At 45.2% G+C, this 21,532-nt stretch overlaps 1 protein-coding gene across 2 annotated transcripts in view; it reads left to right on the top strand.

The window, feature by feature from the left end:
- Positions 1–2,029: 2,029 nt before the first annotated feature.
- Positions 2,030–21,532, top strand: part of ELP3 (elongator acetyltransferase complex subunit 3) — an 89,481-nt gene continuing 69,978 nt past the window's right edge. The window contains exons 1-8 of one of the 2 annotated variants that reach the window (XM_026066963.1): positions 2,035–2,115; positions 2,792–2,857; positions 3,341–3,440; positions 4,341–4,479; positions 5,714–5,784; positions 7,446–7,509; positions 8,811–8,879; positions 11,709–11,863. In XM_026066963.1, the coding sequence (XP_025922748.1) occupies positions 3,364–3,440; positions 4,341–4,479; positions 5,714–5,784; positions 7,446–7,509; positions 8,811–8,879; positions 11,709–11,863 (575 nt within the window). In that variant the 5' untranslated portion in view covers positions 2,035–2,115; positions 2,792–2,857; positions 3,341–3,363. Of the gene's footprint in view, positions 2,116–2,791; positions 2,858–3,340; positions 3,441–4,340; positions 4,480–5,713; positions 5,785–7,445; positions 7,510–8,810; positions 8,880–11,708; positions 11,864–21,532 lie in introns of both variants that reach the window. The other variant, XM_026066962.1, reaches the window with a different exon arrangement.

The raw sequence follows: 21,532 nt of genomic DNA, 5'->3' as shown, positions 1-21,532 counted from the left end.
TATCCTGAGCACAACCACTCTCCAAACCACTTTGAAAGAGCCGGCTGGCGCAGCGTGCTTGGGAGACCTCCTAGGATGTAAAATCACTGGTACGGACAGGTCCAAACATTGCAGAGCGCTCCCAGCGCATCCTGTAAGAAGGAAGCTGAATGCAGCCCTCTAAAAAGGCCTGCAGGCAGGAGGCGAGAGGCAGCAACTGCAGCAGATGGTCTCAACCGTGTTTTCAACCTGCTCCATCCTGGGATCTTGCTTTATACAGCCAGGATGCTGCCAAACCCACCTGGCAATATGGGAAAGGCGGGACGATCTCCCAACACGTGCACACGCACATGCACACGCACGCACCGGTACGATCTGCCTGCAAGACCGCGCGCGCTGATCCGAGGCGACTGAGCCGGCTCCAGCCGCTTTCTGAGCCAGCGCCCGGCTCCCGTGCAGGTGTGAGCTGTTCTGCGCCCATCCTTCCGCCTGTCCTCGGCGGGAGCGGGAACAGCCTGCCTGCGGCTGTTTGCACGTGCCCGGGCCCCTTTCTGCAAACCCTGCTGCCCGTTCAGTGCCCAGACATACGCCAGGCACGAGCGTGATGCCAAAAACCTTCCAGCCGGCCCCCAAATCATGTGTTTTTTGAAGAAAGACTGCAGTTTAGGAGTTCCCCTTWTGCCACCTTCCGCAGCAAAATCGCTCCCGCTGGATTGCTTCTTTTGCCCGTTCCCCGCGATCGGTTGATCCCAGCGGTTTTCACTGGCCCTCAAATCACAAGAGCGGGTCCCCCAGCAGATGCCAGCATCTCTCCTGATTTTTTCCTGTCATTAGTTGTTTTTTTTTTTTCCTTTTGGGGACCTGTTTCTTCTTGCTGCCTGTTCAGCCGTGGTGCTTTCCCGTTCACCCGGCCTCTCCCTCTGCTCGCTGCCAGCTTCACCTTACTCACGCAGGGGAGCCACTGGCATCCACCGGTTGGACGGGGTGCTGCGAGCAAGGAGACACTTGAGCCAGCAGGCACCAGCGAGCCTCCGGCTGATGGCAACCAACACACCGGAGGAGAAAGCTCCTCACACGAGACATCGCTGGGCCCTGGAAGCCCTCAAGAAGCTGGAGACACTGAAGCTCCTGTGGGCTCCAGGAGTCACTGGAGACTAGTGGATCTTGATGGCCCCTCACAAGCACCTTCTCCTGGCCAGATGAGCCCGGGCCCTTGGCCTCCTGCTTCCCCGGGGCAGGACGTTGCATTTGGTGGTGCCAAATTTCACCGGGTCCCCGTGGACCTGTTCCGCCCTGCTCCCACACTCCGGGTGCGCCCTGCTCTAGGCCCCTGGTGAGCCCCTCCGGCTCCCCTCGGAGCGGGATTCAGCCTTCRTCAGGAGGCGAATGGAGCTGCTCGTCCTCATTTAAATCCTTTGCCACCATCTAGCGCCAAGAGGGAGGAGAGGCGGGAGGGTGGGGGAGACCTCGGCCCGGGCTCTGGCCTGGATTCACCTCCTCCGGGGCAGCTGCTGCAGGGAACATCCCTGCCCCTCCGGTTCTAGGTCACCCCCCGTACCGTCTCTCTCTGTGCCCCCTGGTTCTAGGTCACCCCTGGCATCAGCTGCATCTGTGCCCCCCAGTTCTAGGTCTCCCCCTGCTACCAACTGTGTCCACCCCCCTGGTTCTAGGTCACCACTGGTATCAGGTGTGTCTGTGCCCCCCGGTTCTAGGTCTCCCTCCGCTACTGGTAGTGACTGTCCACCTGGGTCTAGGTCACCCCCGGTGCCGCCTGTGTCCCCCCCCGGTTCTAGGTCACCCCTGGGATCAGCTGGGTCTGTGCCTCCCGGTTCTAAGTCACCCCCGGTTCTAGGTCACGCCCGGTGCCGCCTGTGCCCCCCCCGCTTCTAGGTGTCTCCCCCCCAGCGCCCCCCGGCGGGCGGCGCCGGTACCGCGTCCCCAGCTGTGCGCATGCGCCGCGCGTCACCCCCCCCCGCCGGCTCCGGGTGTCGCTTTCCGGCAGCGCCGCTGGAGGTGCGGCGTTTTCACGACGGTGCTTGTGGGGGGGCGGTGTCGCTTTGCGGCTGGAGCTGTTGGCCTGGGCCGTGAGGGGAACGAGCCGAGGCGGAGCCGCCAGCATGAGGCAGAAGAAGAAAGGTACCGGGGGGGCAGGGGGGGGCTTCGGCTGCCGGGGCGGTGGGGCAGGGCTTTGCCCCCTCCCCTGGCCCTGTGTGTGTGTGTGGGGGGGGGGGTGTCAGTGTGTCAGGGCTTTGCCCCCTCCCCTGGCCCTGTGTGAAGGGCCACCCCCAACCTTGCTTGAGGGTTGGAGGGACTTGGTCCCCCTTTGTGGGCCGCCCTTTGAACAGGGGGGTTGAGACCTTTGCACCCCTGCAGGTGCTCGGGGGCTCGCCTGGCTGCTGACCCATGCCCTGGCGGGCTGTCACACCCAGGTTGGGACGCTGGGGACGGGCGAGTCCCAGTGTTACCCTGTGGCTGAGGGAAACTGGCTGCGGAGGGGATGTGGGGCAGCAAAGACGATGCGGAGTATTGAGGGACTAGCAGTGGCCTGGTGTGTCCAAAACTGCCTGCAGAGAGGGGCCAGCTGGCAGCGTTGCTGGGGTGCTTCTCCCGGGCGGGTGGAAGTGCTGCCAAATTTGCCAAATTTCAGCCCGGCTCGCGCTAACAAAAAAGTTGTTGGTGTGGTTGTGTACCTAGCTATGTCCCTGCTAGTGGGTCTTCCGGGAACACCTCTGTGCATATATATTTTACTGTCCCAGTTCTTGCTAGTGTAGACAGAGCTGCATAAGGTGAAATGAATTTATGTTGTTGTTAGGAAGCCTGGCTCTCCTCGTAGCAATGCCCCTCTTCTCCCAAAGCTGATACAGAAGAAGTGTGCGCAGTAAGTAGAGTGCAAATGCTCCTTGCAGTGCAGGGTGGTTTAATGGTTGGGGGAAGCCTCGAGGTATCCGCTCTGGGTCTCTGACGGAGGAGAGTTTATGGAGCTGGCCTCTCATGTGTCTTGTTCCACCATCCTTCTCGTGACTGGTTCTTGGGCACGTGTACTGCTAGCATCACACTGTTAATCRTCTTTAACTTCCAGTGACTTTTTAGTTCTAGCTGTTGTGCAAATTCTCCTTCTGAGAAGGTGGAGTTTGTCCTAGAAGTAAAACAAACCAGTGGTGCAAGGCAGTGACTGTCCTCTGTTAAGGGAATGCTGCAATTCAAGAATGAGGCGCAGGCACAGAATTTCCTCTGTAGGCAGCAGTGCCCTGAAATTGTAGGAAATCTTAAAAATGAAATACGAGGCAGACACACCTCGATTGTCACAAGCAGTTAGAAAGTCCCGATATACACGTGGTTTGTTRTTTTGTTCTTGTTTCAGGAGATCTCAGCCATGCCGAGTTGATGATGATGACGATAGCGGACATCATAAAACAATTAATCGAGGCTCATGAGCTGGGGAAGGAGGTGAATCTGAACAAGTAAGTTGTTCCAGGATGAGACTAAACAGTTGCTTCACCAGTGTGGAATCAAGCTTTATTTTAAAACAGTGTTTCGCTTCCATAGGCTACCGTAATTTCTCTTTTATTATCYGACGATGAAGTGTATTGTAATTTCAGATATGAAGATTTGTAAATTTTGTACTGATATAAAATCATGCCTTGCTACTTCATTGGYGGTGCTCAGAGTACAAAATGGGTTGTGTTGTGAAAAATCCCCAAGAAACTTGCGATTGCCTTTTTGTGCCTCCATCTGCTAGTCCCAAAGTCAATTCCATCGTGCGAAGGGGAGACTAATTTATGGGTAAAGCTTAAAGCAAATTTTCTTAGCAATGTATTACAAATGAAGTTGTGTTTTTTCCTTCTTTACATATGCAGAATAATGAAAACTGAATTTGGCCCAGTGTCCCTATTTTATTTTCATGATATAATTGCGAACTTCTTGTTGATGCTAGAAACAAATAACAGAAATGTCTTGAAAATTAACTTAGCTAGAGTCTGAGTTTGTGAGAGATCAGTTGGATGGAAGTCTTATGAAAAGAATAATTCACAGAAAATGGATAAGCTGGAGTCTCTGGGGCAGTTTTTACAATGTTTTGGGTAAAACCAGATTTAGAAGTAGAACATTCAGAAACTCAGAACATTGGCAATTGTTGCGTATCAATTTCATTTGGAGTTTATTTTCTGTATCTTTATGCCCAGTGCTGCTGTTGTGGTTGCAAGGAATTGCTGTTTGCTTTTTAAATAAGTTGCCTGAAAAGGCAAAGTGGGAGAACCTACCTAGATCTCCCTGTAACGGAACAGTAACGTGATAGCGCTGCTGTGGAAGAAGTCTGGGCAAGTCTGACTGTAATCGTTAATTTGAGATACTTCTGCTTTTAGGCTGAAAACCAAGACGTCAGCTAAGTACGGACTTTCAGCCCAACCTCGTTTGGTTGACATTATTGCTGCTGTTCCACCGCAGCACCGCAAGGTGCTGATACCAAAGCTGAAAGCCAAGCCTATCAGAACTGCTAGCGGGGTAAGCGCATGCRTCGTTCTCTCCGTCCACCACTGTCYTCCCCTGCATGGATAAATTATGCTGGATGTAATCGCTCTCAAAGACGAGGATATTGAATGTCCAGAAGCTTTAACGAAGAKGCACTGGCTGCATTGCCAGCTTCGAGGCTGTTTATTCTGTGATGCTGTGCTCACAGGGCTCCTGCTTTCAAAGCACTTGAGTATTGCATTTAAAGCATGTGGGAGAAGAGAAAGATGGGGTGTGGAGACTTCATTTCGCCTTATGAAGCAAACTAGCATGTCTTGCTTTTTTTAGTTGCTCTAGAAACAGTGCAGCTTAATCTGCAGGCCCTCTCAATGAATAGTAGAGGTAAAATGTTAGTATTTAACCTGTTTGTTTGAAAAAGAGTTTGGATGGAAAACAGTAATACAGGTCCAGCTAACACTGAACTGTGTGTTTTTAAGTTTCCCTATTATATATATACCATGTCTAAACTCAAAGTTAACAAAAAAAATCAGAAACCAAAATCCCAGGAAGTGTTCAATTATTATAGTTGCGCTTTTTTTTTTTTTCCCTTTTCCCTATGGCTATGGAATATTTCACTAAACTCTTACCCCACCCAGAATTTCTGTAAAATGAGGTACTCCAAGTTGAATGCTCAAAATTAGTGGACACTCGAAAATCTCCCGTGTCTATCTCTTCTTCCCCCTGCTCCTTGTAAAAAGGGGTGATAGCATCTTATKTTGTGCTTGCATTTAATGTCTGAAAGGCTATGTGAGACATGACTGGAAAAAAAGTGGGGGGAGGAAGCTATTTTCTTCTCTATTCTCTTTGCTTTATGTCTTTATCTCCCCCGTTTTCATCTTCCGGGTGTTTTTCAGTATGCTTCGTGACAGTCTTCCACCCTTGCACTGTCTCAGAAGCAGCTTAGATGATCCTAGGGAATATCTGAATGTCAGTCTGCACCTTCTGAGCAGAGTGATTATATCAGATCTGATACAAGACAGCTGTTTCTCCCAGATTATTCTGAGTTATGAAAATACTTAATAATGGGATTCCTATTTCTTGATATATTTGCTATCTTCTTTTCTTCATGAGTTAATGCACGAATATTTTAGGTGATAGGCTAAGCAGAAAATATCTTTAGTCTCTTGCAAATGCATGTCTTTATATAGCCTTTCAAGATGCACTCTGTTTTTGTAACTTCTCATAAAATTACTATAATTTCTCTCCTTTGTAACTCTGCTTATTACAGATTGCTGTCGTGGCCGTGATGTGCAAACCACACAGGTGTCCGCACATTAACTTTACAGGCAACATATGTGTGTAAGTATGACAGTTTGGATGACCTAAGGGAGGGCTATTTTCCAGTATTTCTGTAGGAATCTAGTATTGCAGTAGCATCCTGTTGGAGATTATTTATATGTCCGCAGACTGACTTTCTGCACAAGTAAAAAGTTGCAGGAATTCTTATTTTTGCATCAGCAGCTATTCTGTTCGAGATGTTCCAGGTAATTACATATGCGAAACGTCTTGAATTAGATTGCGTGACTTCCACCAGGAAATTAATTTGGCCATGGTTATTTTGGTAATTAATTTTGTAATGGTGACAGATGGCTTGGGCTGACTTTGCAGGGCAGGCAATGAGGAAACTAATCAGTTCTACTGAGAACAGAATGTGTCTGACTTGATAGAGATGGAATTATTATTTTTTGTCTCTGTGCGTTTGAGATCTGCGCTGTAACAGTGAACTGACTGCTCTGTTTCCTTGTCCATTAGTCCCATAGCCCTCAGGAAAAAACCTAAGGTCCCTTTAGAATAAATTTATATATTTTTTAATTGCTGTCGGTGTACCATTCGTCTCGCGGCTAGCAGTCATTCTGTGATAGCTGCAAGTCTGCCTCGCTGTGTCTCAGAATAAGAGTTTCAAACAAGTCTTTCAGGTTCAGCAATAGTAACTTAACACTAAACTGCCATGCAGTTATCCAGAGTAGGTGGGACCTTACTCTTTTTAAGTAATCTTAGTGTGCCATATTCTTTAAATAGCATATCTGGAGTTCAGAAAACAAATGTAAATGGGCTTTCACATTATCAAGATGCTTAAATTCTACTACTTTCTGGAAAGGAAATGCAGATTGTTTAACTGGATGGTGTCTCCGTTTTATGTCTTTCCTTGTGAAACAAAAGTTTTATTTTATATCAAATGAGACAATTTTTGTTTGATAGAGTGGTGGAAAATACTTAGATTTATGTTTGTAAAATTACTTAAAAAAAAAATCTAATAATCTATTATTAGTCCAAACTTGTAGGGCAGCTTCCTAAAATAATTCCACCTTCCGGGAATATGTTCATGGTACATTTTTGCTCGTAGTAAGTCTTATCAAATTGTTTTTAAGTGGATGTAGTCATCTGACAGGTCTGAATTATTCTTTGACCTCCTATTTTCATTAAAATTAAGTGAAATGACCTTTTGCACTACTCTCTATGCTTAAGAGCTGAGCCTATATCTGATTAGAAATGCTCTCAATGTTAATAGTTATTGCAGAACTGCTGTCTTTAGTATGGGTGTTTGGCATGTGCTTCTCAGCGTTTGCTTACTTTGGGTAACGCAGAAACACACGAATTCGTTCATCCTGTGTGCTGAGCTAATCAGTTGTGAGTCAACTTTAGTCTAGAAGCTATATTGCAGCATTAAGGTACTATAGTGCTGGAGCTAACAAGGCCTTCCTTTTTTTTTGGGGGGGGGGGGGGGGGTTGCTTATTACCTGTATGGGAACTCTTGAATGCCAGGAGAGCCATTGGCAAGTTGCTGTGGTCAGGCTGTCTCAGGTTTGGGTTTCCCTATATTTCTGATCAGAGATGGACTAGGTGGAGCAGTGTCTGCTCAGCCTGGACGCTCTTGTACCCGTTCTTTAGATAGACTAAGAGAATCATTGCAATTATATTGGTTTGTCTGATGCCCGTTTTCTGTTTTTTAATATTTGCAGATACTGCCCAGGTGGACCTGATTCTGATTTTGAATATTCAACGCAGTCTTACACTGGATATGAGGTATTACTTCTGTTTGTTATAAAGTATTATCTACATTTTCTATAAACATAGATTGGGCTGCTGTTTGTCTCTACAAATTCATCCTTGTAAGAATAAGCAAAAGTAGACTCCATAAACTCCATACTGAGACCTAAAGCAGCTCAACTGCGAGACTGGGAATTCTTCTCGATTCTTGTAGCAGTTGTTGCTTTCTCCTGACCTTGCTGCTGTTTATACTGCAGAGTTATCAATCTGCATCAAATTTTTCCTTACTAAACATCCCAATAGGAACACATGGGTTTAATGGAAGGGTATAGAGAGCCAGAGCCAGAGCCTTTTTCAGACTTGCCCAGTGGAAGGGTGAGAGGCAACAAGCTGAAAGTTTAATAGCCGGGGATCTCATTGTGACTAAATTATTATGACTAGTTTTCACAAAACAACTTATAGCTATTGTACAGATATAAAGTAGTAAAAGAGGTAAATTACAAACCAGATTAATTTGATAAACAGGGATGCAGCATCCTCCTAGTATGATTTTTGTCTGATGTTATCCATTATTTAGTGATTTGAAACTTGTCCCTTAAACATTATTTCAAAGTAAGAAAATCCTGTGTATATATACCTGCTTTATAATTCATATTGTTTTGGGTATCTTTTGTATTCATTTGTTTAGTCCTGACAGCGTATGGGAGTTGTGCATGATTAAGGCATCCTTATCCTTTAGAGAGTTTAATATAAAAGATATGGAATACCAAACAAATCCAGCATACACAAGACACTTAAAAACCTTATCTTAGAGTATTATTAATAGACTTATGTCAGTTAGTAATATAAATCGTAAGTTATCAGCAATTTCAATGAAAAGCATATGTTTAGCTGAAGGAATATTTGAAGTTCAAATAGAGCTTTGGAGGACATTCCTTGGATAACTGTTGTGCAAGTGAAGAGAAATTGAAATGAATAGGACACAAACTGATATTTTGAAAACCATTTTGTGTTTGCGAGTTCTGCATTATTTCTTGTGAATCACTGTAGAGGTTATTTATTGTCCATCCTGTCGTAATTCAGTAAAAATCTGAAACTGTGTCATTCTTTCTATGTTGTATTACCATCTCAGGACAAAAATGTATTCTGTTAAAACTTTCAAAAATGTCAGGGTTTGTATTCAGACTTACAATTGGATGGATTTTCTGGTTGTGAGTTTGAAATCATCATGTTTGAATGTTTGTTGAACAGAAGCATCCATTTCAATGCTAAAAATTTTGTCTTTGTTTTACTGTGATTAATAAAAATATTACTAAATCAATCTCTGTGTCTTTTAGCCAACATCCATGAGGGCCATTCGGGCTAGATATGACCCCTATCTTCAAACAAGACATAGAGTTGAACAGGTAAACCTCGAATGTCCTGTGTTTTGGATAGGTCCTAGAATTATGGCAGTTTATTAATTTGTGGGTGCTCCTGTCAGCCCTGCCACCTTGCTCATGCCTCAAATGTTACGTCTCCTAACTGTTTTGTTCTGGGAGGTGACAGCTGGGGACTTGCTTATCTTGTATTTTTTGGTTTTGGATGTTTTCAGTACCCTTGGATATTTGCATAGGGGGAAGACAAAGTAGGTGGCATTTCACAAGGTTATAATCTACCACAAGGTTATAATCTACTATTTGATTGGGATCATCCAGTAACAGTAGAGGGTCTTAAAATTAAAGCATGATGTGTTTCACATTCCTTCTTTGCTTTGAAGGTTCTTACCATTCTGTCTGCCTTGCTTCTTTTATGATTTTCCTTTTGTTTTCCCTCCACATGACTTGACTTTTTCTCTGGAGGGGAACTGAGATGAAACTGCTTCCCTGAGGATTTGCTTGCCCCATCTTAGAACTAACCAGAGGAAGGGTGAATAGAAGAGGTGGCTATCTGCTGCCCGCCAGCAATCGAAGCAGGACAGGTTGATGTCCTGAGACAAGAACTGACACAAATATGGCCTCCATGTGAGGAGGGCAGGGAAAGATGTATTGGGCAGAGGTTAAAAAAACATACAAACAAAAAAAGGGCTGTTCCAGTGCCAAACTGGCCTTGTTTGTGTGTACACATACCGAGGAAACTTTCCCTTCATATCCTTAGTGAGTAAATCTGGTGGAAGATAAACAGCTAGATCCTACAGCTTGTTTATATGATCTGCTTTTTGATAGTTTTCCAAGACAGCTCTGTAAATTTTGTACTGTGAGATGAATTGAAAACTGGCTGAACTGCTGGGCTCAGAGGACTGTGACCAATGGCACAGGGTCCAGCTGGACACTAGTGGTGTTCCCCAGGGGTCAATTCTGGAATGAATACTGTTTAACATCTTCATTAATGACCAGCATGATGGGACAGAGTGCACCCTCAGCAAGTTTGCTGATGATACAAAATTGGGAGGAGTGGCTGATACCCCAGAGGGTTTTGCTCCTGTTGGAGAGGGACCTCGGCAGGCTGGAGAGATGGGCAAAGAGGAGCCTCATAAAGTTCAATGAAGGGAAATGCGGAGTCCTGCCCCTAGGGAGGAATAACCCCATGCACCAGTACATGCTGGGGGCCAACCAGCTGGAGAGCAGCTCTGCAGAGAAGGACCTGGAGGTCCTGGTGGACACCAAGTTGACCTTGAGCCAGCAGTGTGCCCTTGCAGCGTGGGCAGGCAACAGCATCCTGGGCTGCATTAGGCAGAGCATTGCCAGCAGGTGGAGGGAGGTGATCCTTCGCCTCTGCTCAGCCAGGTTGATACCCATCTGGAGTGCTGTGTCTGGTGCTGGGTTCCCCAGTACAAGAAAGACATGGACAGATTGGAGCAAGTCCAGTGAAGAGCCACAAAGATGATTAAGGGATTGGAGAAGAGGCTGAAGGGAAGGCTCAGAGGGGATTTTATCGATATGTATAAATACCTGATGGGAGGGAATAGAGAAGATGGAACCAAACTTGTCGTCTTGGTGCCTGGTGACAGGACAAGAGGCAATGGGCACAAATTGAAATGCAGAAAATTCCATTTAAGCATTTTAAAAAAAAATTTCTTTTATCTCTGAGGGTGGTTGAGCACCAGAACAGGTTGCCCAGAGAGGTTATGGAGCCTCTATCCTTGGAGATATTCAAAACCTGGCTGGACATGGTCCTGAGCAACATGCTGTAGGTGACCCTGCTTGAACAGTGGGGTTGGATTAGTCTGATCTCTAGAGGTCCCTTCCAAACCCAACTATTCCATGATTCTGTATTAGCCTAACTTGACCCCATAGAGGACTTATTTTTAAACTGTATTAACTGTCTAACCCTCATCTGCATTGGATAGATCATGAGTTATGAACCTCTCGTAAGAAGTCATCTCTTCTGAACAATACTTTATTACTGACAGGAGACCCTCCCAAAACACTTGTACTGAATTGAAAGTTTGCTGGTTTTGTGGCAGTTGCTGACTCTTCATAATTACCGGCATGTAGAATATTTTTACTGAAGTAGTGTCTTTTCTACCAAAATGAGTTTTTTGTCTTGGCTGGAGAATTAAAAGATCCGAAGAGATTCTCCATCCTGTTTTACTAGTTTCTTGTTTCTCTGCAAATCTGCTTGAAAATTCTCCGTGAATTCAGTCTCGTTCTTTTCTCCCACAAGTTTGTAAGGATTGTTCTATGTGGCTTGGTGCAGATGGGAGAAAAATTTTCCTGCTGGCCGTATCTAAGCTAGCTTCAAACTGGAACTCGTGTAAGCACATTATCAAGATGCTGCGCTGAGATTACTCATCTGCCCTGTTAAGAAGGCCTGTTATGCTGGGCACAGTATCTTAATGTGGCTCTGCATTTCCAGACTGGCAGCTGTCTTGAATCTGGGTGGCTGAGTACACAGAATTCACTGTATTTTCCTATTTAGAAGTATCCTAGTAGTATTTTTCCATTCTGAGTTTCTTTTGATGAATAGCTTGGCCACTTGTGCCGCTCTTGTTTCTTTGCTGTGCTCTCCTTGTCATCGTCTCTCTCTAAAGCATCTTTCAAAAACCGTGTTCTTGCAGTAGAAAAGTCATTTTTGAGGTTTTGGAGGGGCTTATAAGAAATCTGTGCAAGAGTATCAATGGTTTGTCAGTCATAAAAGATTTGACAGTGGTTGAAGGAAACGTTTACAGTTGTAGGAGCGTCAGGGTTTTCAAAGAAGTCTTTTTTTAAAAGTCACTCACTGGTAATTTCTCACTGGTGATTTTAATTTTATAGCTGAAGCAGTTGGGCCACAGCGTGGATAAGGTAGAATTCATTGTGATGGGTGGAACCTTCATGGCCCTGCCTGAAGACTACAGAGATTACTTCATCCGTAACCTTCACGATGCCTTATCGGGACACACGTCCAACAATGTAGCAGAGGCTGTCAGGTAAGCATCTTTTTTTTTAATTATTTAAAAGTATTCTTTAGCCTTTCTAAAGAATTTTTGTTTTATCTTTATTTAAAAGTATTTTTTGATCTAAGAAAAAATACTGAATACAGAATTCAGATTTCAGTTTTTGAAAGGCAATGTTTCAAGTTAGATATCCAAATATATACTGTATTTAGGCATAGAGTATTTATAGCTTGACTTCCAGTTTTGCTGCGCTTACTAGTAGCACCAGCAGAAGATAAGGTCGTGGTTTATCTATTTTTTCATGTAGGAAATGCTAAGCTTCTCCTGATTCCTTGGCATTCCATCTGGTCTTCCGCCTTTTATGTCGCTGCACCTTGATTTGGAGTTGTGACGTATCGCACTGCCATGAGATTTATTTGCTTCAGCTGGGAAGGGGAACTGATCCCGGCTTGGAGGGCAGCCAGATGTCGGCTCCCGTAAGGGATGACTCACCCCCGAGAGCGTCAGCGCTCAGGAGCTCTGCGGCCCTCGCGGTCTCCAGCACAGTATTGCTGTTGGACGGGGAGCTGCTCTTCTCATTTTGCAGCTGATGAACTGAAAAGCAGAGAATGATTTATTTATAGGTGCTTTGAGTTATTAAATATACAATTGTCCAGTACATCTTTCAGTGTAAAACTGAGAAGAAAAACTTCAGAGGTTTGACATTTTGGAGCTGGTAGGTGATCATCCCTACTGACAGTTTTAGTAACTACCTTGCTGTCGTAGTTCAGTTTTACTTGATACCATTGCTGTCTACTGAGGAAAGCAGTTCTAAAACTGGATAGGAATAGCTGTTTTCTAGCTTTGTATTTTAAAGCTGTAATTTCACCTTTTTTCCCTCTGGAGGGCAGCAAACACTCTTCTGTTTTTCTGGGTTTTTTTTTCCTTGTCATTCAAAGACCAGAAAAAGTGCTGTGCTGCTGTTTCCAAGTGGAATTATCAAAGCAATAAAATCATGAACAAGTTGAGGAAAGAATTGCTTTTCTCTGAATTGTAGGTGTCATATAAAAGTACTTTTAATGGCTCATTTATTTTTGAAGGCTTCCTTGAAGGTATTGTTAATATGCAAAAACCTTTGAAACTACCCCATGTTAAAATACACTGCAAAGAAACGTAAATATAAAATTTCATTTGCTCTTGTGCCCTGGTTGTAAGCTCTTAAAGAACACAACTCCTTTTTTGAAGAAGGGTGGAGTATGCAGTTGTCCATTCAAATTAGTGTTCTGCTTGTATGTCCATCAGTGGTTCAGAAAATGGTTATTCAGTGTTTTCTGCTGCGGGTCTCTAGCTAATTTTATTGAAGACAAAATTGCTTTTGGAGTAGCCTGTCCTTTGCTCTGCAGATTACTGAGGAAGCTAATTATGACGCAGATCGTGTGACCAGGTAATTTTAAGTGCATAAGCAAATGAAATGACTCTGAAGTCAGTGTGCTGCCTTGCAAGCCCMCAGGTTGAGCAATGTGAAAAACCCTGCCCTAGCAATGTGTGGGTTTTTTTTCAGCAGAAAAATAAAGGTATTTATTTTTAACGTAAGATTCATGTTAAATGATTAGTAAATGGAGGTAGGTGGGAGTTACTAAGGTTGCACTTCCCAAATAATCTAGAGGCGAGAAGACTGTGTTTGAGATGAATCAGAGCTTTTTACTTTTTGTGCTTATTGCGTACAGCTGTTGTACTACGTCACTACAGTACTGTTTTGAGATGGTCAATAAGACTTGGAATAAACTTTCAAAGTTGGATTTATATTTCTTTGTATATGAGGATTCAGCCTTTCTCCTTCCCTTCTTTGATTATCAGGAACCATGCTACTTGGGGGGTATTGACAGTATTTTATTCGTTTTGTATTTTGGGTATGGCACTTGGCAGTACCCTGGGATCTGCTCTCTCTCACGCCTTCCTTTTAATGGGACTGTAATAGCCTTGAGATTTTTCCTGCTTGTGAAAATAGAAAATCTAAAGCTTATTGATTACGATGGTTCTCTTCATGCTGCAAATGACCTCCAGCTTTTCAAAAGTCTTTCAGAACGTGACCTTTGATTAAACCAGCGCGGCATCTATTTGTATAGGCCTCAGTCCACATAACTGTGTACACGTATTTTTCCCCTTCTGTCCAGTCACTTCTTTCCTTTGCCCTAAACTTCTGTGATTCTGTGACCTGATTCTGTGTCAAATATGGTCTTTCCAGTGGCGGTGATATGCTGACCTTTAATTGTACCGCACTGATGGGCTCACGAGTCCGGCATTCTCATCTTGACATCATTTGGAATATTTTTCATATAATACTTTATCTTGACCAGCCTACTGCAGCTTCTGGTTTCCATTAATCAGATAAAAAGGATCTGACCCTTTGCGGTTCCAGGCAAAACAGTACAATCATACCCTGCATGAGGGTATATATTGGTTCTCATCAGAAAACACTATGCCTAACTGAAGTCCTTGGATTGTGCTGGCCTTTGGACCCCAGCTCATGTTCTGAGTTGGCTCCTGGCTTTCTTATACATTCAGAGTCTTGTGGTCAAACTGGCTGCGAGGTAAATTATACAGCTGCAAAACCAGCTGTGCTTGTCAACACAAGTGACATGGGACTGGGAATGATCTGTCTCAGGGAAGTGGGACACTGGTCCAGACAGCTGCTGCCAAATAAATACACGTGAAACTGTGTCTTTTAGTATCTTTATAGAGTCAGTGGAGAGAACAGGATCTTCATGGGATGGCTCAGAGCACCTATGCTAGTTTGCTGCTTCAAGGTAAATTGAGCAGCTGAAATTGGGAGCTGTGAAGAGCTCTCTTCATATCGGTATTTATGAAGCAGTAGGAGATCCTTTGCATGAGTGGACCTGAAATGAGTTGAGATTTTGTTTTTATGAGCGCATGAACAGAATGTGCATGTAGAAGTGACCGTATTTGCTTACGCAAACTCTTTAACCAAAAAAACAGATGTGATTTAAAAAAAGATAGAGAAACTGCTAGGCTTTCATAGTGGACTCTGTTGCAAGTGGGGGAAGGAGATGACTGCCCCAAGAAGGTCTTGCTAGTGATTAATCTTTCTGCAGCACCTCTCTATGGAAGTGATAGATGCCTTTTAGACTAGTCAGAAGTCTTTGCTTGAGGTGCTACTCGAGAAATAAATTGGCCCAGGAATGAGTAAAGAATTGCAGAGCCAGAGGGGATTGTTGTTTTGGAGAGAATATGCAACAAGACTAAGAGGTTTTAATTTCTGTCTCCTGAGAACACAGCTTAGGAGATTTCCGTGCATTTCTGGATGTCTGTCAAACAAGAATGTGGACGTGGCGATAAGCTTCCCTTCTTTGGGAGGAGATGTATAGTTATTGTTGAAGAATCACTGTAAGACAGATTTTTGTATTGCTTCTTTTCGTACACTAGAGAAATACATCCATCTTAGGGAGTTGTTCCCATCGAGTCAAAGCGTCGATTGGTAGTTGTGGCTGCATTTGCTCTTTCAGGAGGACAGTGAAAACATGAACCAAGAAGGTATAAAATAGGCATGCAAATGAGAATTGCTTCTCCCCATCATTTTGCTCCTCTCACCTGACCCATGACTCACCAGAGGTGCTGGGCATATTTAACTGCCAGCGTGACTCATCGCTTAACTCTGAAGGGCTGAGCACCTCTTCCTCTTCTCTGAGCCAGGATCTGACTCTTAATTGGCGAGTGAAGCCAAAAGAGAACTTGCCTTTGGTCAGAAAGGCCAGGGGCAGCAAGATCCCCCTAGGCTCCGCACCTGCTGTGCAACTCCTTGGACTACAGCATGAAGTCTGGTTTCTCTCCATGTATCAAAAAATGCAGAGAAATAGTTTTTAAGACTAGATTTTAACACTACGGTGGTTTGTCTGAGGTTTGTTCTGGTCTTAAATTGCATCGCTGATGGGAAAGTAAGAAGGGGAAAAATTGCTGGAACCTGATGTTCTGCCGTTGAAGCATCCTGTATACGTGATAGCCGAGTGACAGTATACAGGTGTACAGCTGGCGTAATAGCGTGGTCTTGTCTACGCACGCGAATCAGTTTGCTCGAATTAAACAAAATTGTTTGCGGGAAGAGGCAGTATGAACCCTTCTTGAAAGGGTGCTGCTCTGCTGGGATATACTGCATTGTTTTTATCAATGTAGTTTCTAGTAAATTGAAACGGAGCTCTGAAGCTCGGGGTTTCTTATGTGGCTCGAGAATAACTGTGTCCATAACAGGTCTGTTACCCAGGACTGGTTCTGTTTTACATCCACTAATCTGTCAGTGCCTCCTTTAAAAGGCCCATTTTCCACTTACGTCGTGCACCAAAAACCCAAACCTGCAAAAGTAAGTTCTGTTGGCTGCATTTGATTTCACGTGGAGAAACTGCAGCTCCCAGGATCTGATGGCACCGTGAACCTGCTGTTCTGCCCAGGCTCCTTACTGTTTGCTTTTGCCAAGTGTCSTTCTGTGTTTTCACTGGTAGTTTTGTCTTCAGTTGGGTCGGCGTGCTGGCGGCGATGCTTCCTTCCGTCACAGATGTCTGCGTTACGCACAGGGACACCTCCATTACGTATCCCAAAAGCCGTATTGGTCTTTTGGCAAGTGGTAAGCAGATAGATCCAGGTACTTTAAAACCTTTGCTGAAAGAGAAGGCACAGGTTTTAAATAACCCKTGTTTGGGACTGGATTGTTATGCGTCCAGTTTAAGACCCCTTGGCATATCTGAGGAAGATCCAAGCACGGGTGATTTCGGTAGCAGTTGGGTTGATACGTGGAGTTCCTGATGCATTTTAAAACCCAGCTGGAAGTCGCTGCTCTTGAACACACTAAATCAGAGCAACCCATGAAAAACATGCTTTGTGTGGTTATGAGATTATGTATTTTGTAGAAAGATCCTTGTATTTTTTTTTCTCAGATTCCCAGATTAGGGCTCACATCGGTTATTCTTGTAAAATGGAATCTTGTTTAAAATGTGTCGTATTTTTTTGAAAAGGGATGAAGGTGCAGTATGCACTTAGCCCTCGTACTGACAGATGAACATCCTCTAATGAGGAGGTCTGACCACTCCAAGTTCAGACCATTGCTGGTTTGTAGGAGTATCAGGCTTTGTAACGCTCGCAAGCGTTACAGGCTTGATGATGGAGCTATATAGTGTTTGCAAGAAATGTTTGGGTGATTGCAAGTTGTCTGCAGCTCAAAGAATTTAGGAATTTGTCATCTAGTGGTCAGGCAGGTTGACTGCCTCCAAGCAACCCCTAATTCTGCATTTCAAATGGGAAGAATAACCCTATTTGTAGAAGGTCACTCTGTATTGTCAGAGTTAGAAGTCTGTTTTGAATTTCCCAAATAAGACTTTAGGCTTTTTTTTTTTTTTTTGGTAGGTTTCTGCAGGTAAATTAAGCCTTGTCTTACTGCTGCTATAGCTGTTAATTTAATTTTAGGGCACAGATGTGAAACGAAATTACATACGGTAACAAGTGATCATGCTACGCCTGTGCTGTTGCGGTTGTCCATGCATATGTGCTTAGYTGGCCCCATTTGTGAGAAATACTCGTCTACCTGAATCTCAAGGAAAGAGACTTAAGCAAACATGCTTAAYCTTGCAGTTAGTAGAGGCTAAGAAGATGCTCTCATACAATTCAAGTGGCTCGGTCGACATATGGTAGCTTGTTACACTAATTTGTTTTAATTGTGCTTTTGACTACTAATTGTCACTCTGTAGCAAAGACGACTGGGGGTTTGGACTCTCCAGCTCCAGTCATCCACGCTGGAGTATTTGAAGAGGTTACTGTTCACCTTTAGCTACCTCGACCCTCTGCTCGAGGTTACCATTCCCAAAACGGGCAGCTGAACRTACAGTTGTCCACCCTTCTGCTGCYGGSGCGCGCTGTGTGGCAAAAGCATGTGATTTGAAACGGAGAGGGATTTAAGAAGACGTGCCACCCCTTCTGCTGCAGGGAGGCCGGCCCATTAAATTGCTCCACTACAAATTGCCGGGATTTGATAGTCAGATCTCACCTCCTGACTTGCCGTAATGAGTAGGTATTTTGACAGGTAAGCTCTTGCAGCTCTAGCACAGACCACTGTAATTGCCAGGTTAAGCTACTATTTTAACTGTAATTTGGGTAGCTGAGGTGTGGGTGCTTCTCCCATGCTGCAACCCCTCCCGTGCAGACAGGAGCTTCTGGCAGAGAGAAGAGTGAATAGCAGGAGGCAGCGGCGTTGCAAATTGCTGTGGCTGTATCCGTCGGAGCTTGCCCGTCAAATCCCTTGGGACACCTCATGGGCAGCGAGTTCCCTCCGCCTGTGTGCCAGTCGGGAGGTAACCAGCTGTTGCTTTAGTGCCAGGTCGTTTCCAGCAGAGGTTCTGCTCACGTTTCCTTTCGTTTCCAGAGATTTGGAGACTGGTTCCTAATGTTCTGGAGAGGCAGGCAGGTTTTCTTTCCAGCATTGGCTGCGACTCTTTTGTGGTGCAGAAGCCACGTTTGCCGTTAAAGCCTGTTTGCTGCTGAGTGTTTCCTCCTAAATGCCTTCAGTATGGATGACATCTTTCCTGCTTGTAGCACTCGAGGATATTTACCCCCAAGTTGGCTGGCCTTTGGTAACCTGTTACTTCTGCATTGCATATTTTCTACTGCAAGACCCAACTTTTAGCTGCTGAAGTGCGTTGTTTGAAAGATAAATAAGTGAAAGTCTTTTCATCAGATTGTATCCGAATCATGTTAAGAGTAGCTGTTCATCTTGTTCCTCCTACAGCTATGGAAAGTGATTGCCTATCGAGTTATCTGTCCCGTTTGATATTTCTGTAGCATTTTCTCCTGTATGTGAAATATTCAGGTTTGTGATTGAATGTAGATGACTGGGGAAGGTAGATAGGAGAAATCGATGCCCACGGACTTCTGTGAATGCAAGAGCACATCAGGTACTATCTGCCTTGAGGTTTTCTAAGGTGGAGGCTGGAACCAAATATAACCTTAGCAAACATTTACGAGGTGGTAGTGTTTATTCATAAGAGAAAGTGGAGTTACACCAAATTTAGCAATATTYGTAAATGCTGTCAATCCGTATTTTATCCTGTGCTGGTGGAAAGGATGGTGGCCCCAGCGGTCATGACATTGTCAAAGCTAAATAATGAATTTCATGGGGGGGTTTTGTACATTTTCAGCAAATTACCACTGAACACCTGCCAAAGGGAATACTTTTCTCTTTTTTGCTGCTTCGCTGCTGCGCGTGTGTAATTTGGCAAGGATAACAAGTTCTCTGGTGACCTGCACTAAAATGTTAATTCGAGGTTGAGATCCGAGCGGTCAGATAGGAATGGCAGCCGCAGATGGAATTTTATTCATGGCTCGGTCACCTGTATGAATACAATCTCGSCTTAACTATTACACAGTTCTAGATCAAATCATGCTGGTGATCCGAAGGTAATGCCATGAAGAGAAAGCGCAGCGTGTTTTAAGTAAGCTTTCTGGTGTAATTTCCTTGGGCCTCCCCATYGCAAGAAGTCTTACACCTTCCCGTGTATTACGGAAGTATTACCCGAGTTGCTGTTGTATTCCGTGTTTTCCAGGTGTGCAGAAGATTGAATATTAGAAACYGTTTTGTAGCTCCGTGAGGTTGCAGCGTAGCCAACGTCGCCGGTGTCCAGCAGCCGCCTCTCTGCGGGCAGACTTCTGCGCCGCCCGGGGTGTAACCCAAAATCGGTCCCAGCCTGACGTGCCCGTGCCCTGCAGAGCTAACGTGTGGCCTGCACCCCCTTTTTTCCTTCCTTCGGCAGAGATTGCTTTGCAGCCCACATTAAAATGTGCTGGTAAAATAGTGCAATGCCGTTTATAGTTCCCTCAGCAGTGCTGTGCTTGCCTCATTGATATTGTAAACTGAGAGCCGTTGCCTTTCAACAGCACTAAATTCACTTAAAAGAAAAGTCATTTTCTAATCAAATGGTGGTGCAGTGCCAAAGCTAAAAACCGCAGGTTTAATTTTCTTTCTTTTATGGAAAAACATCAAGAAGTGGTTTTCCTGAGACTCTTTTGAGAGCTACGCAGAGCAGAGGCTGTTTGCTTTTGAAATACGTCTTGCTGGAGTTTTGCTGCTGCTAATGTGTCCTGGGATGCTGTGCATCCTCACGGCCCATTAGTTTGCAAAGCCAAATCCTCCAAAGTTGGGCACTGACAGAGTGAGGGCTGTCTGCGCAGCCTTAATTTGATCCCCTCTCTCTGTGCCTTTGACTGTACGATTTCTGGCTTTTTTTTTTCTTTTCTGCGATTTGCCTGGTTTGCCTGCAGAGATGGATTGTGTGCTGCTCTGGGTTGTTTAAAGTTGGGTTTCGAAAATTTGTGGGAACCGCCTTAGTGCCTTGTGTATAAGCAGGATTCTTGTTGTCCCTACAAGTTAGGAGGTGAGAGGTGGCTCCAGCCAGCTCAGTCCTTGTGCCTGCATGTGAGCCGGGCGCCTGGTCTCCCCTTGCAGCCGGCGGAGGTCTCRTCGGCGGAGCCCGGCGAGTGATTCAGCTCGTGCCGAGGCAGACGCCCACGTTCCTTTGAATCCCGCTGGGTGCTGGTGGCCCAGACGCCGTTGACTGCCGTGGGAGACGGGAGCCTTGGCCCGACTTGGGTGTGTATAACCCTGAGCTGTATCCCACACCGGGAGTCTCGGTGCTGCTCCAGGCTTGGGCGGGAAACGTTTTCTGCTTGGTCTGTGACGTCCGAGTCCTTGAGCTAGTGCCGGTTGTTCATGCATCCTCGGTTGTGTCAGGAATTCCCGTTTCTTCCAGTGTTGGTTTCTGTCCCATTCTCCTTTCCAGCTCCTTGCTTTTCCCCACCTCTCCCCTAATGTAAGTGGTCACCGGCTTCACCTTTTCATTGAAATCTTTTCCTCGTTTTCTCTTCTGCCTCCTTGCTGCTGTGTTTGTCCGGAGCACATTCCTGYGAGTTGTCCGGGTGCCAGGAAGGGAGTAATAGCCCAGGAGGCCAACGCTCTCTGTTCAAAATCCAGGCGCGCCCTTGGCAGGGGGAGTAGCTGTGATAGGAAGCGTTTGGCTTCGCGCCTTAGCGGTGGAGCCAGGGGAACTCGCTCTTTGGGCCTGGCACATCCTCCCTGGAGTCRGGAGGGATTTCATGCCCGGGGAGCGTGCAGGCTTCAACTGCTCTAGCAGCTGAAAGCTGAGCGTGCAAATTAGTTTCTCCAAAGCCATCAGCGCAGCCCCTCATTTAAAATATCAGTGGCTGGTGGCACCACGTGCTGCCTTGGAGCTACCGTGGATGGAAAACAGAGCCAGCGAAATGGCACCGACGGGTCTCGTGCTCTGTTGCACCAAGCCTCTTCGTGAACATGCGGCTTTAGAGGCATGGAAAAAGCAAATGCATGCGTTTTTATGTTTTGTCACACTTTTTTGAGAGAGATCGTGTTGCTGCATTGTAGGTGAGAGTTATTTTGGCGAGAGAACAAGATTAGCTAAACCGTAGCTCTTCACTGGCAGTTTTGGCTGATGACTGCTTTTTATTGRCTCCGTTCATAATTTTATTGATACAATTTCCTTGTTTCCTCAAAGCAGCGATCCAGCTCTTTTCCTTCCTCAAGCGAGATGTTTTTCTGAAAGCGTCAGATGGGAATGAGACGAATTCCTTCCAGTAGGGAGATACCGAAACGCCAAAGCTTCTTTACTTGTTTACTGAACACCCCCTTTATGCAACAGC

The sequence above is a fragment of the Apteryx rowi genome, unplaced genomic scaffold, assembly GCF_003343035.1.
Source record: "Apteryx rowi isolate R43461 unplaced genomic scaffold, aptRow1 scaffold_251, whole genome shotgun sequence".
In the NCBI taxonomy this organism is placed as follows: domain Eukaryota; kingdom Metazoa; phylum Chordata; class Aves; order Apterygiformes; family Apterygidae; genus Apteryx; species Apteryx rowi.
Note: the sequence above shows the minus strand (reverse complement) of the source record. Positions and strands in the feature narration are given on the sequence as shown.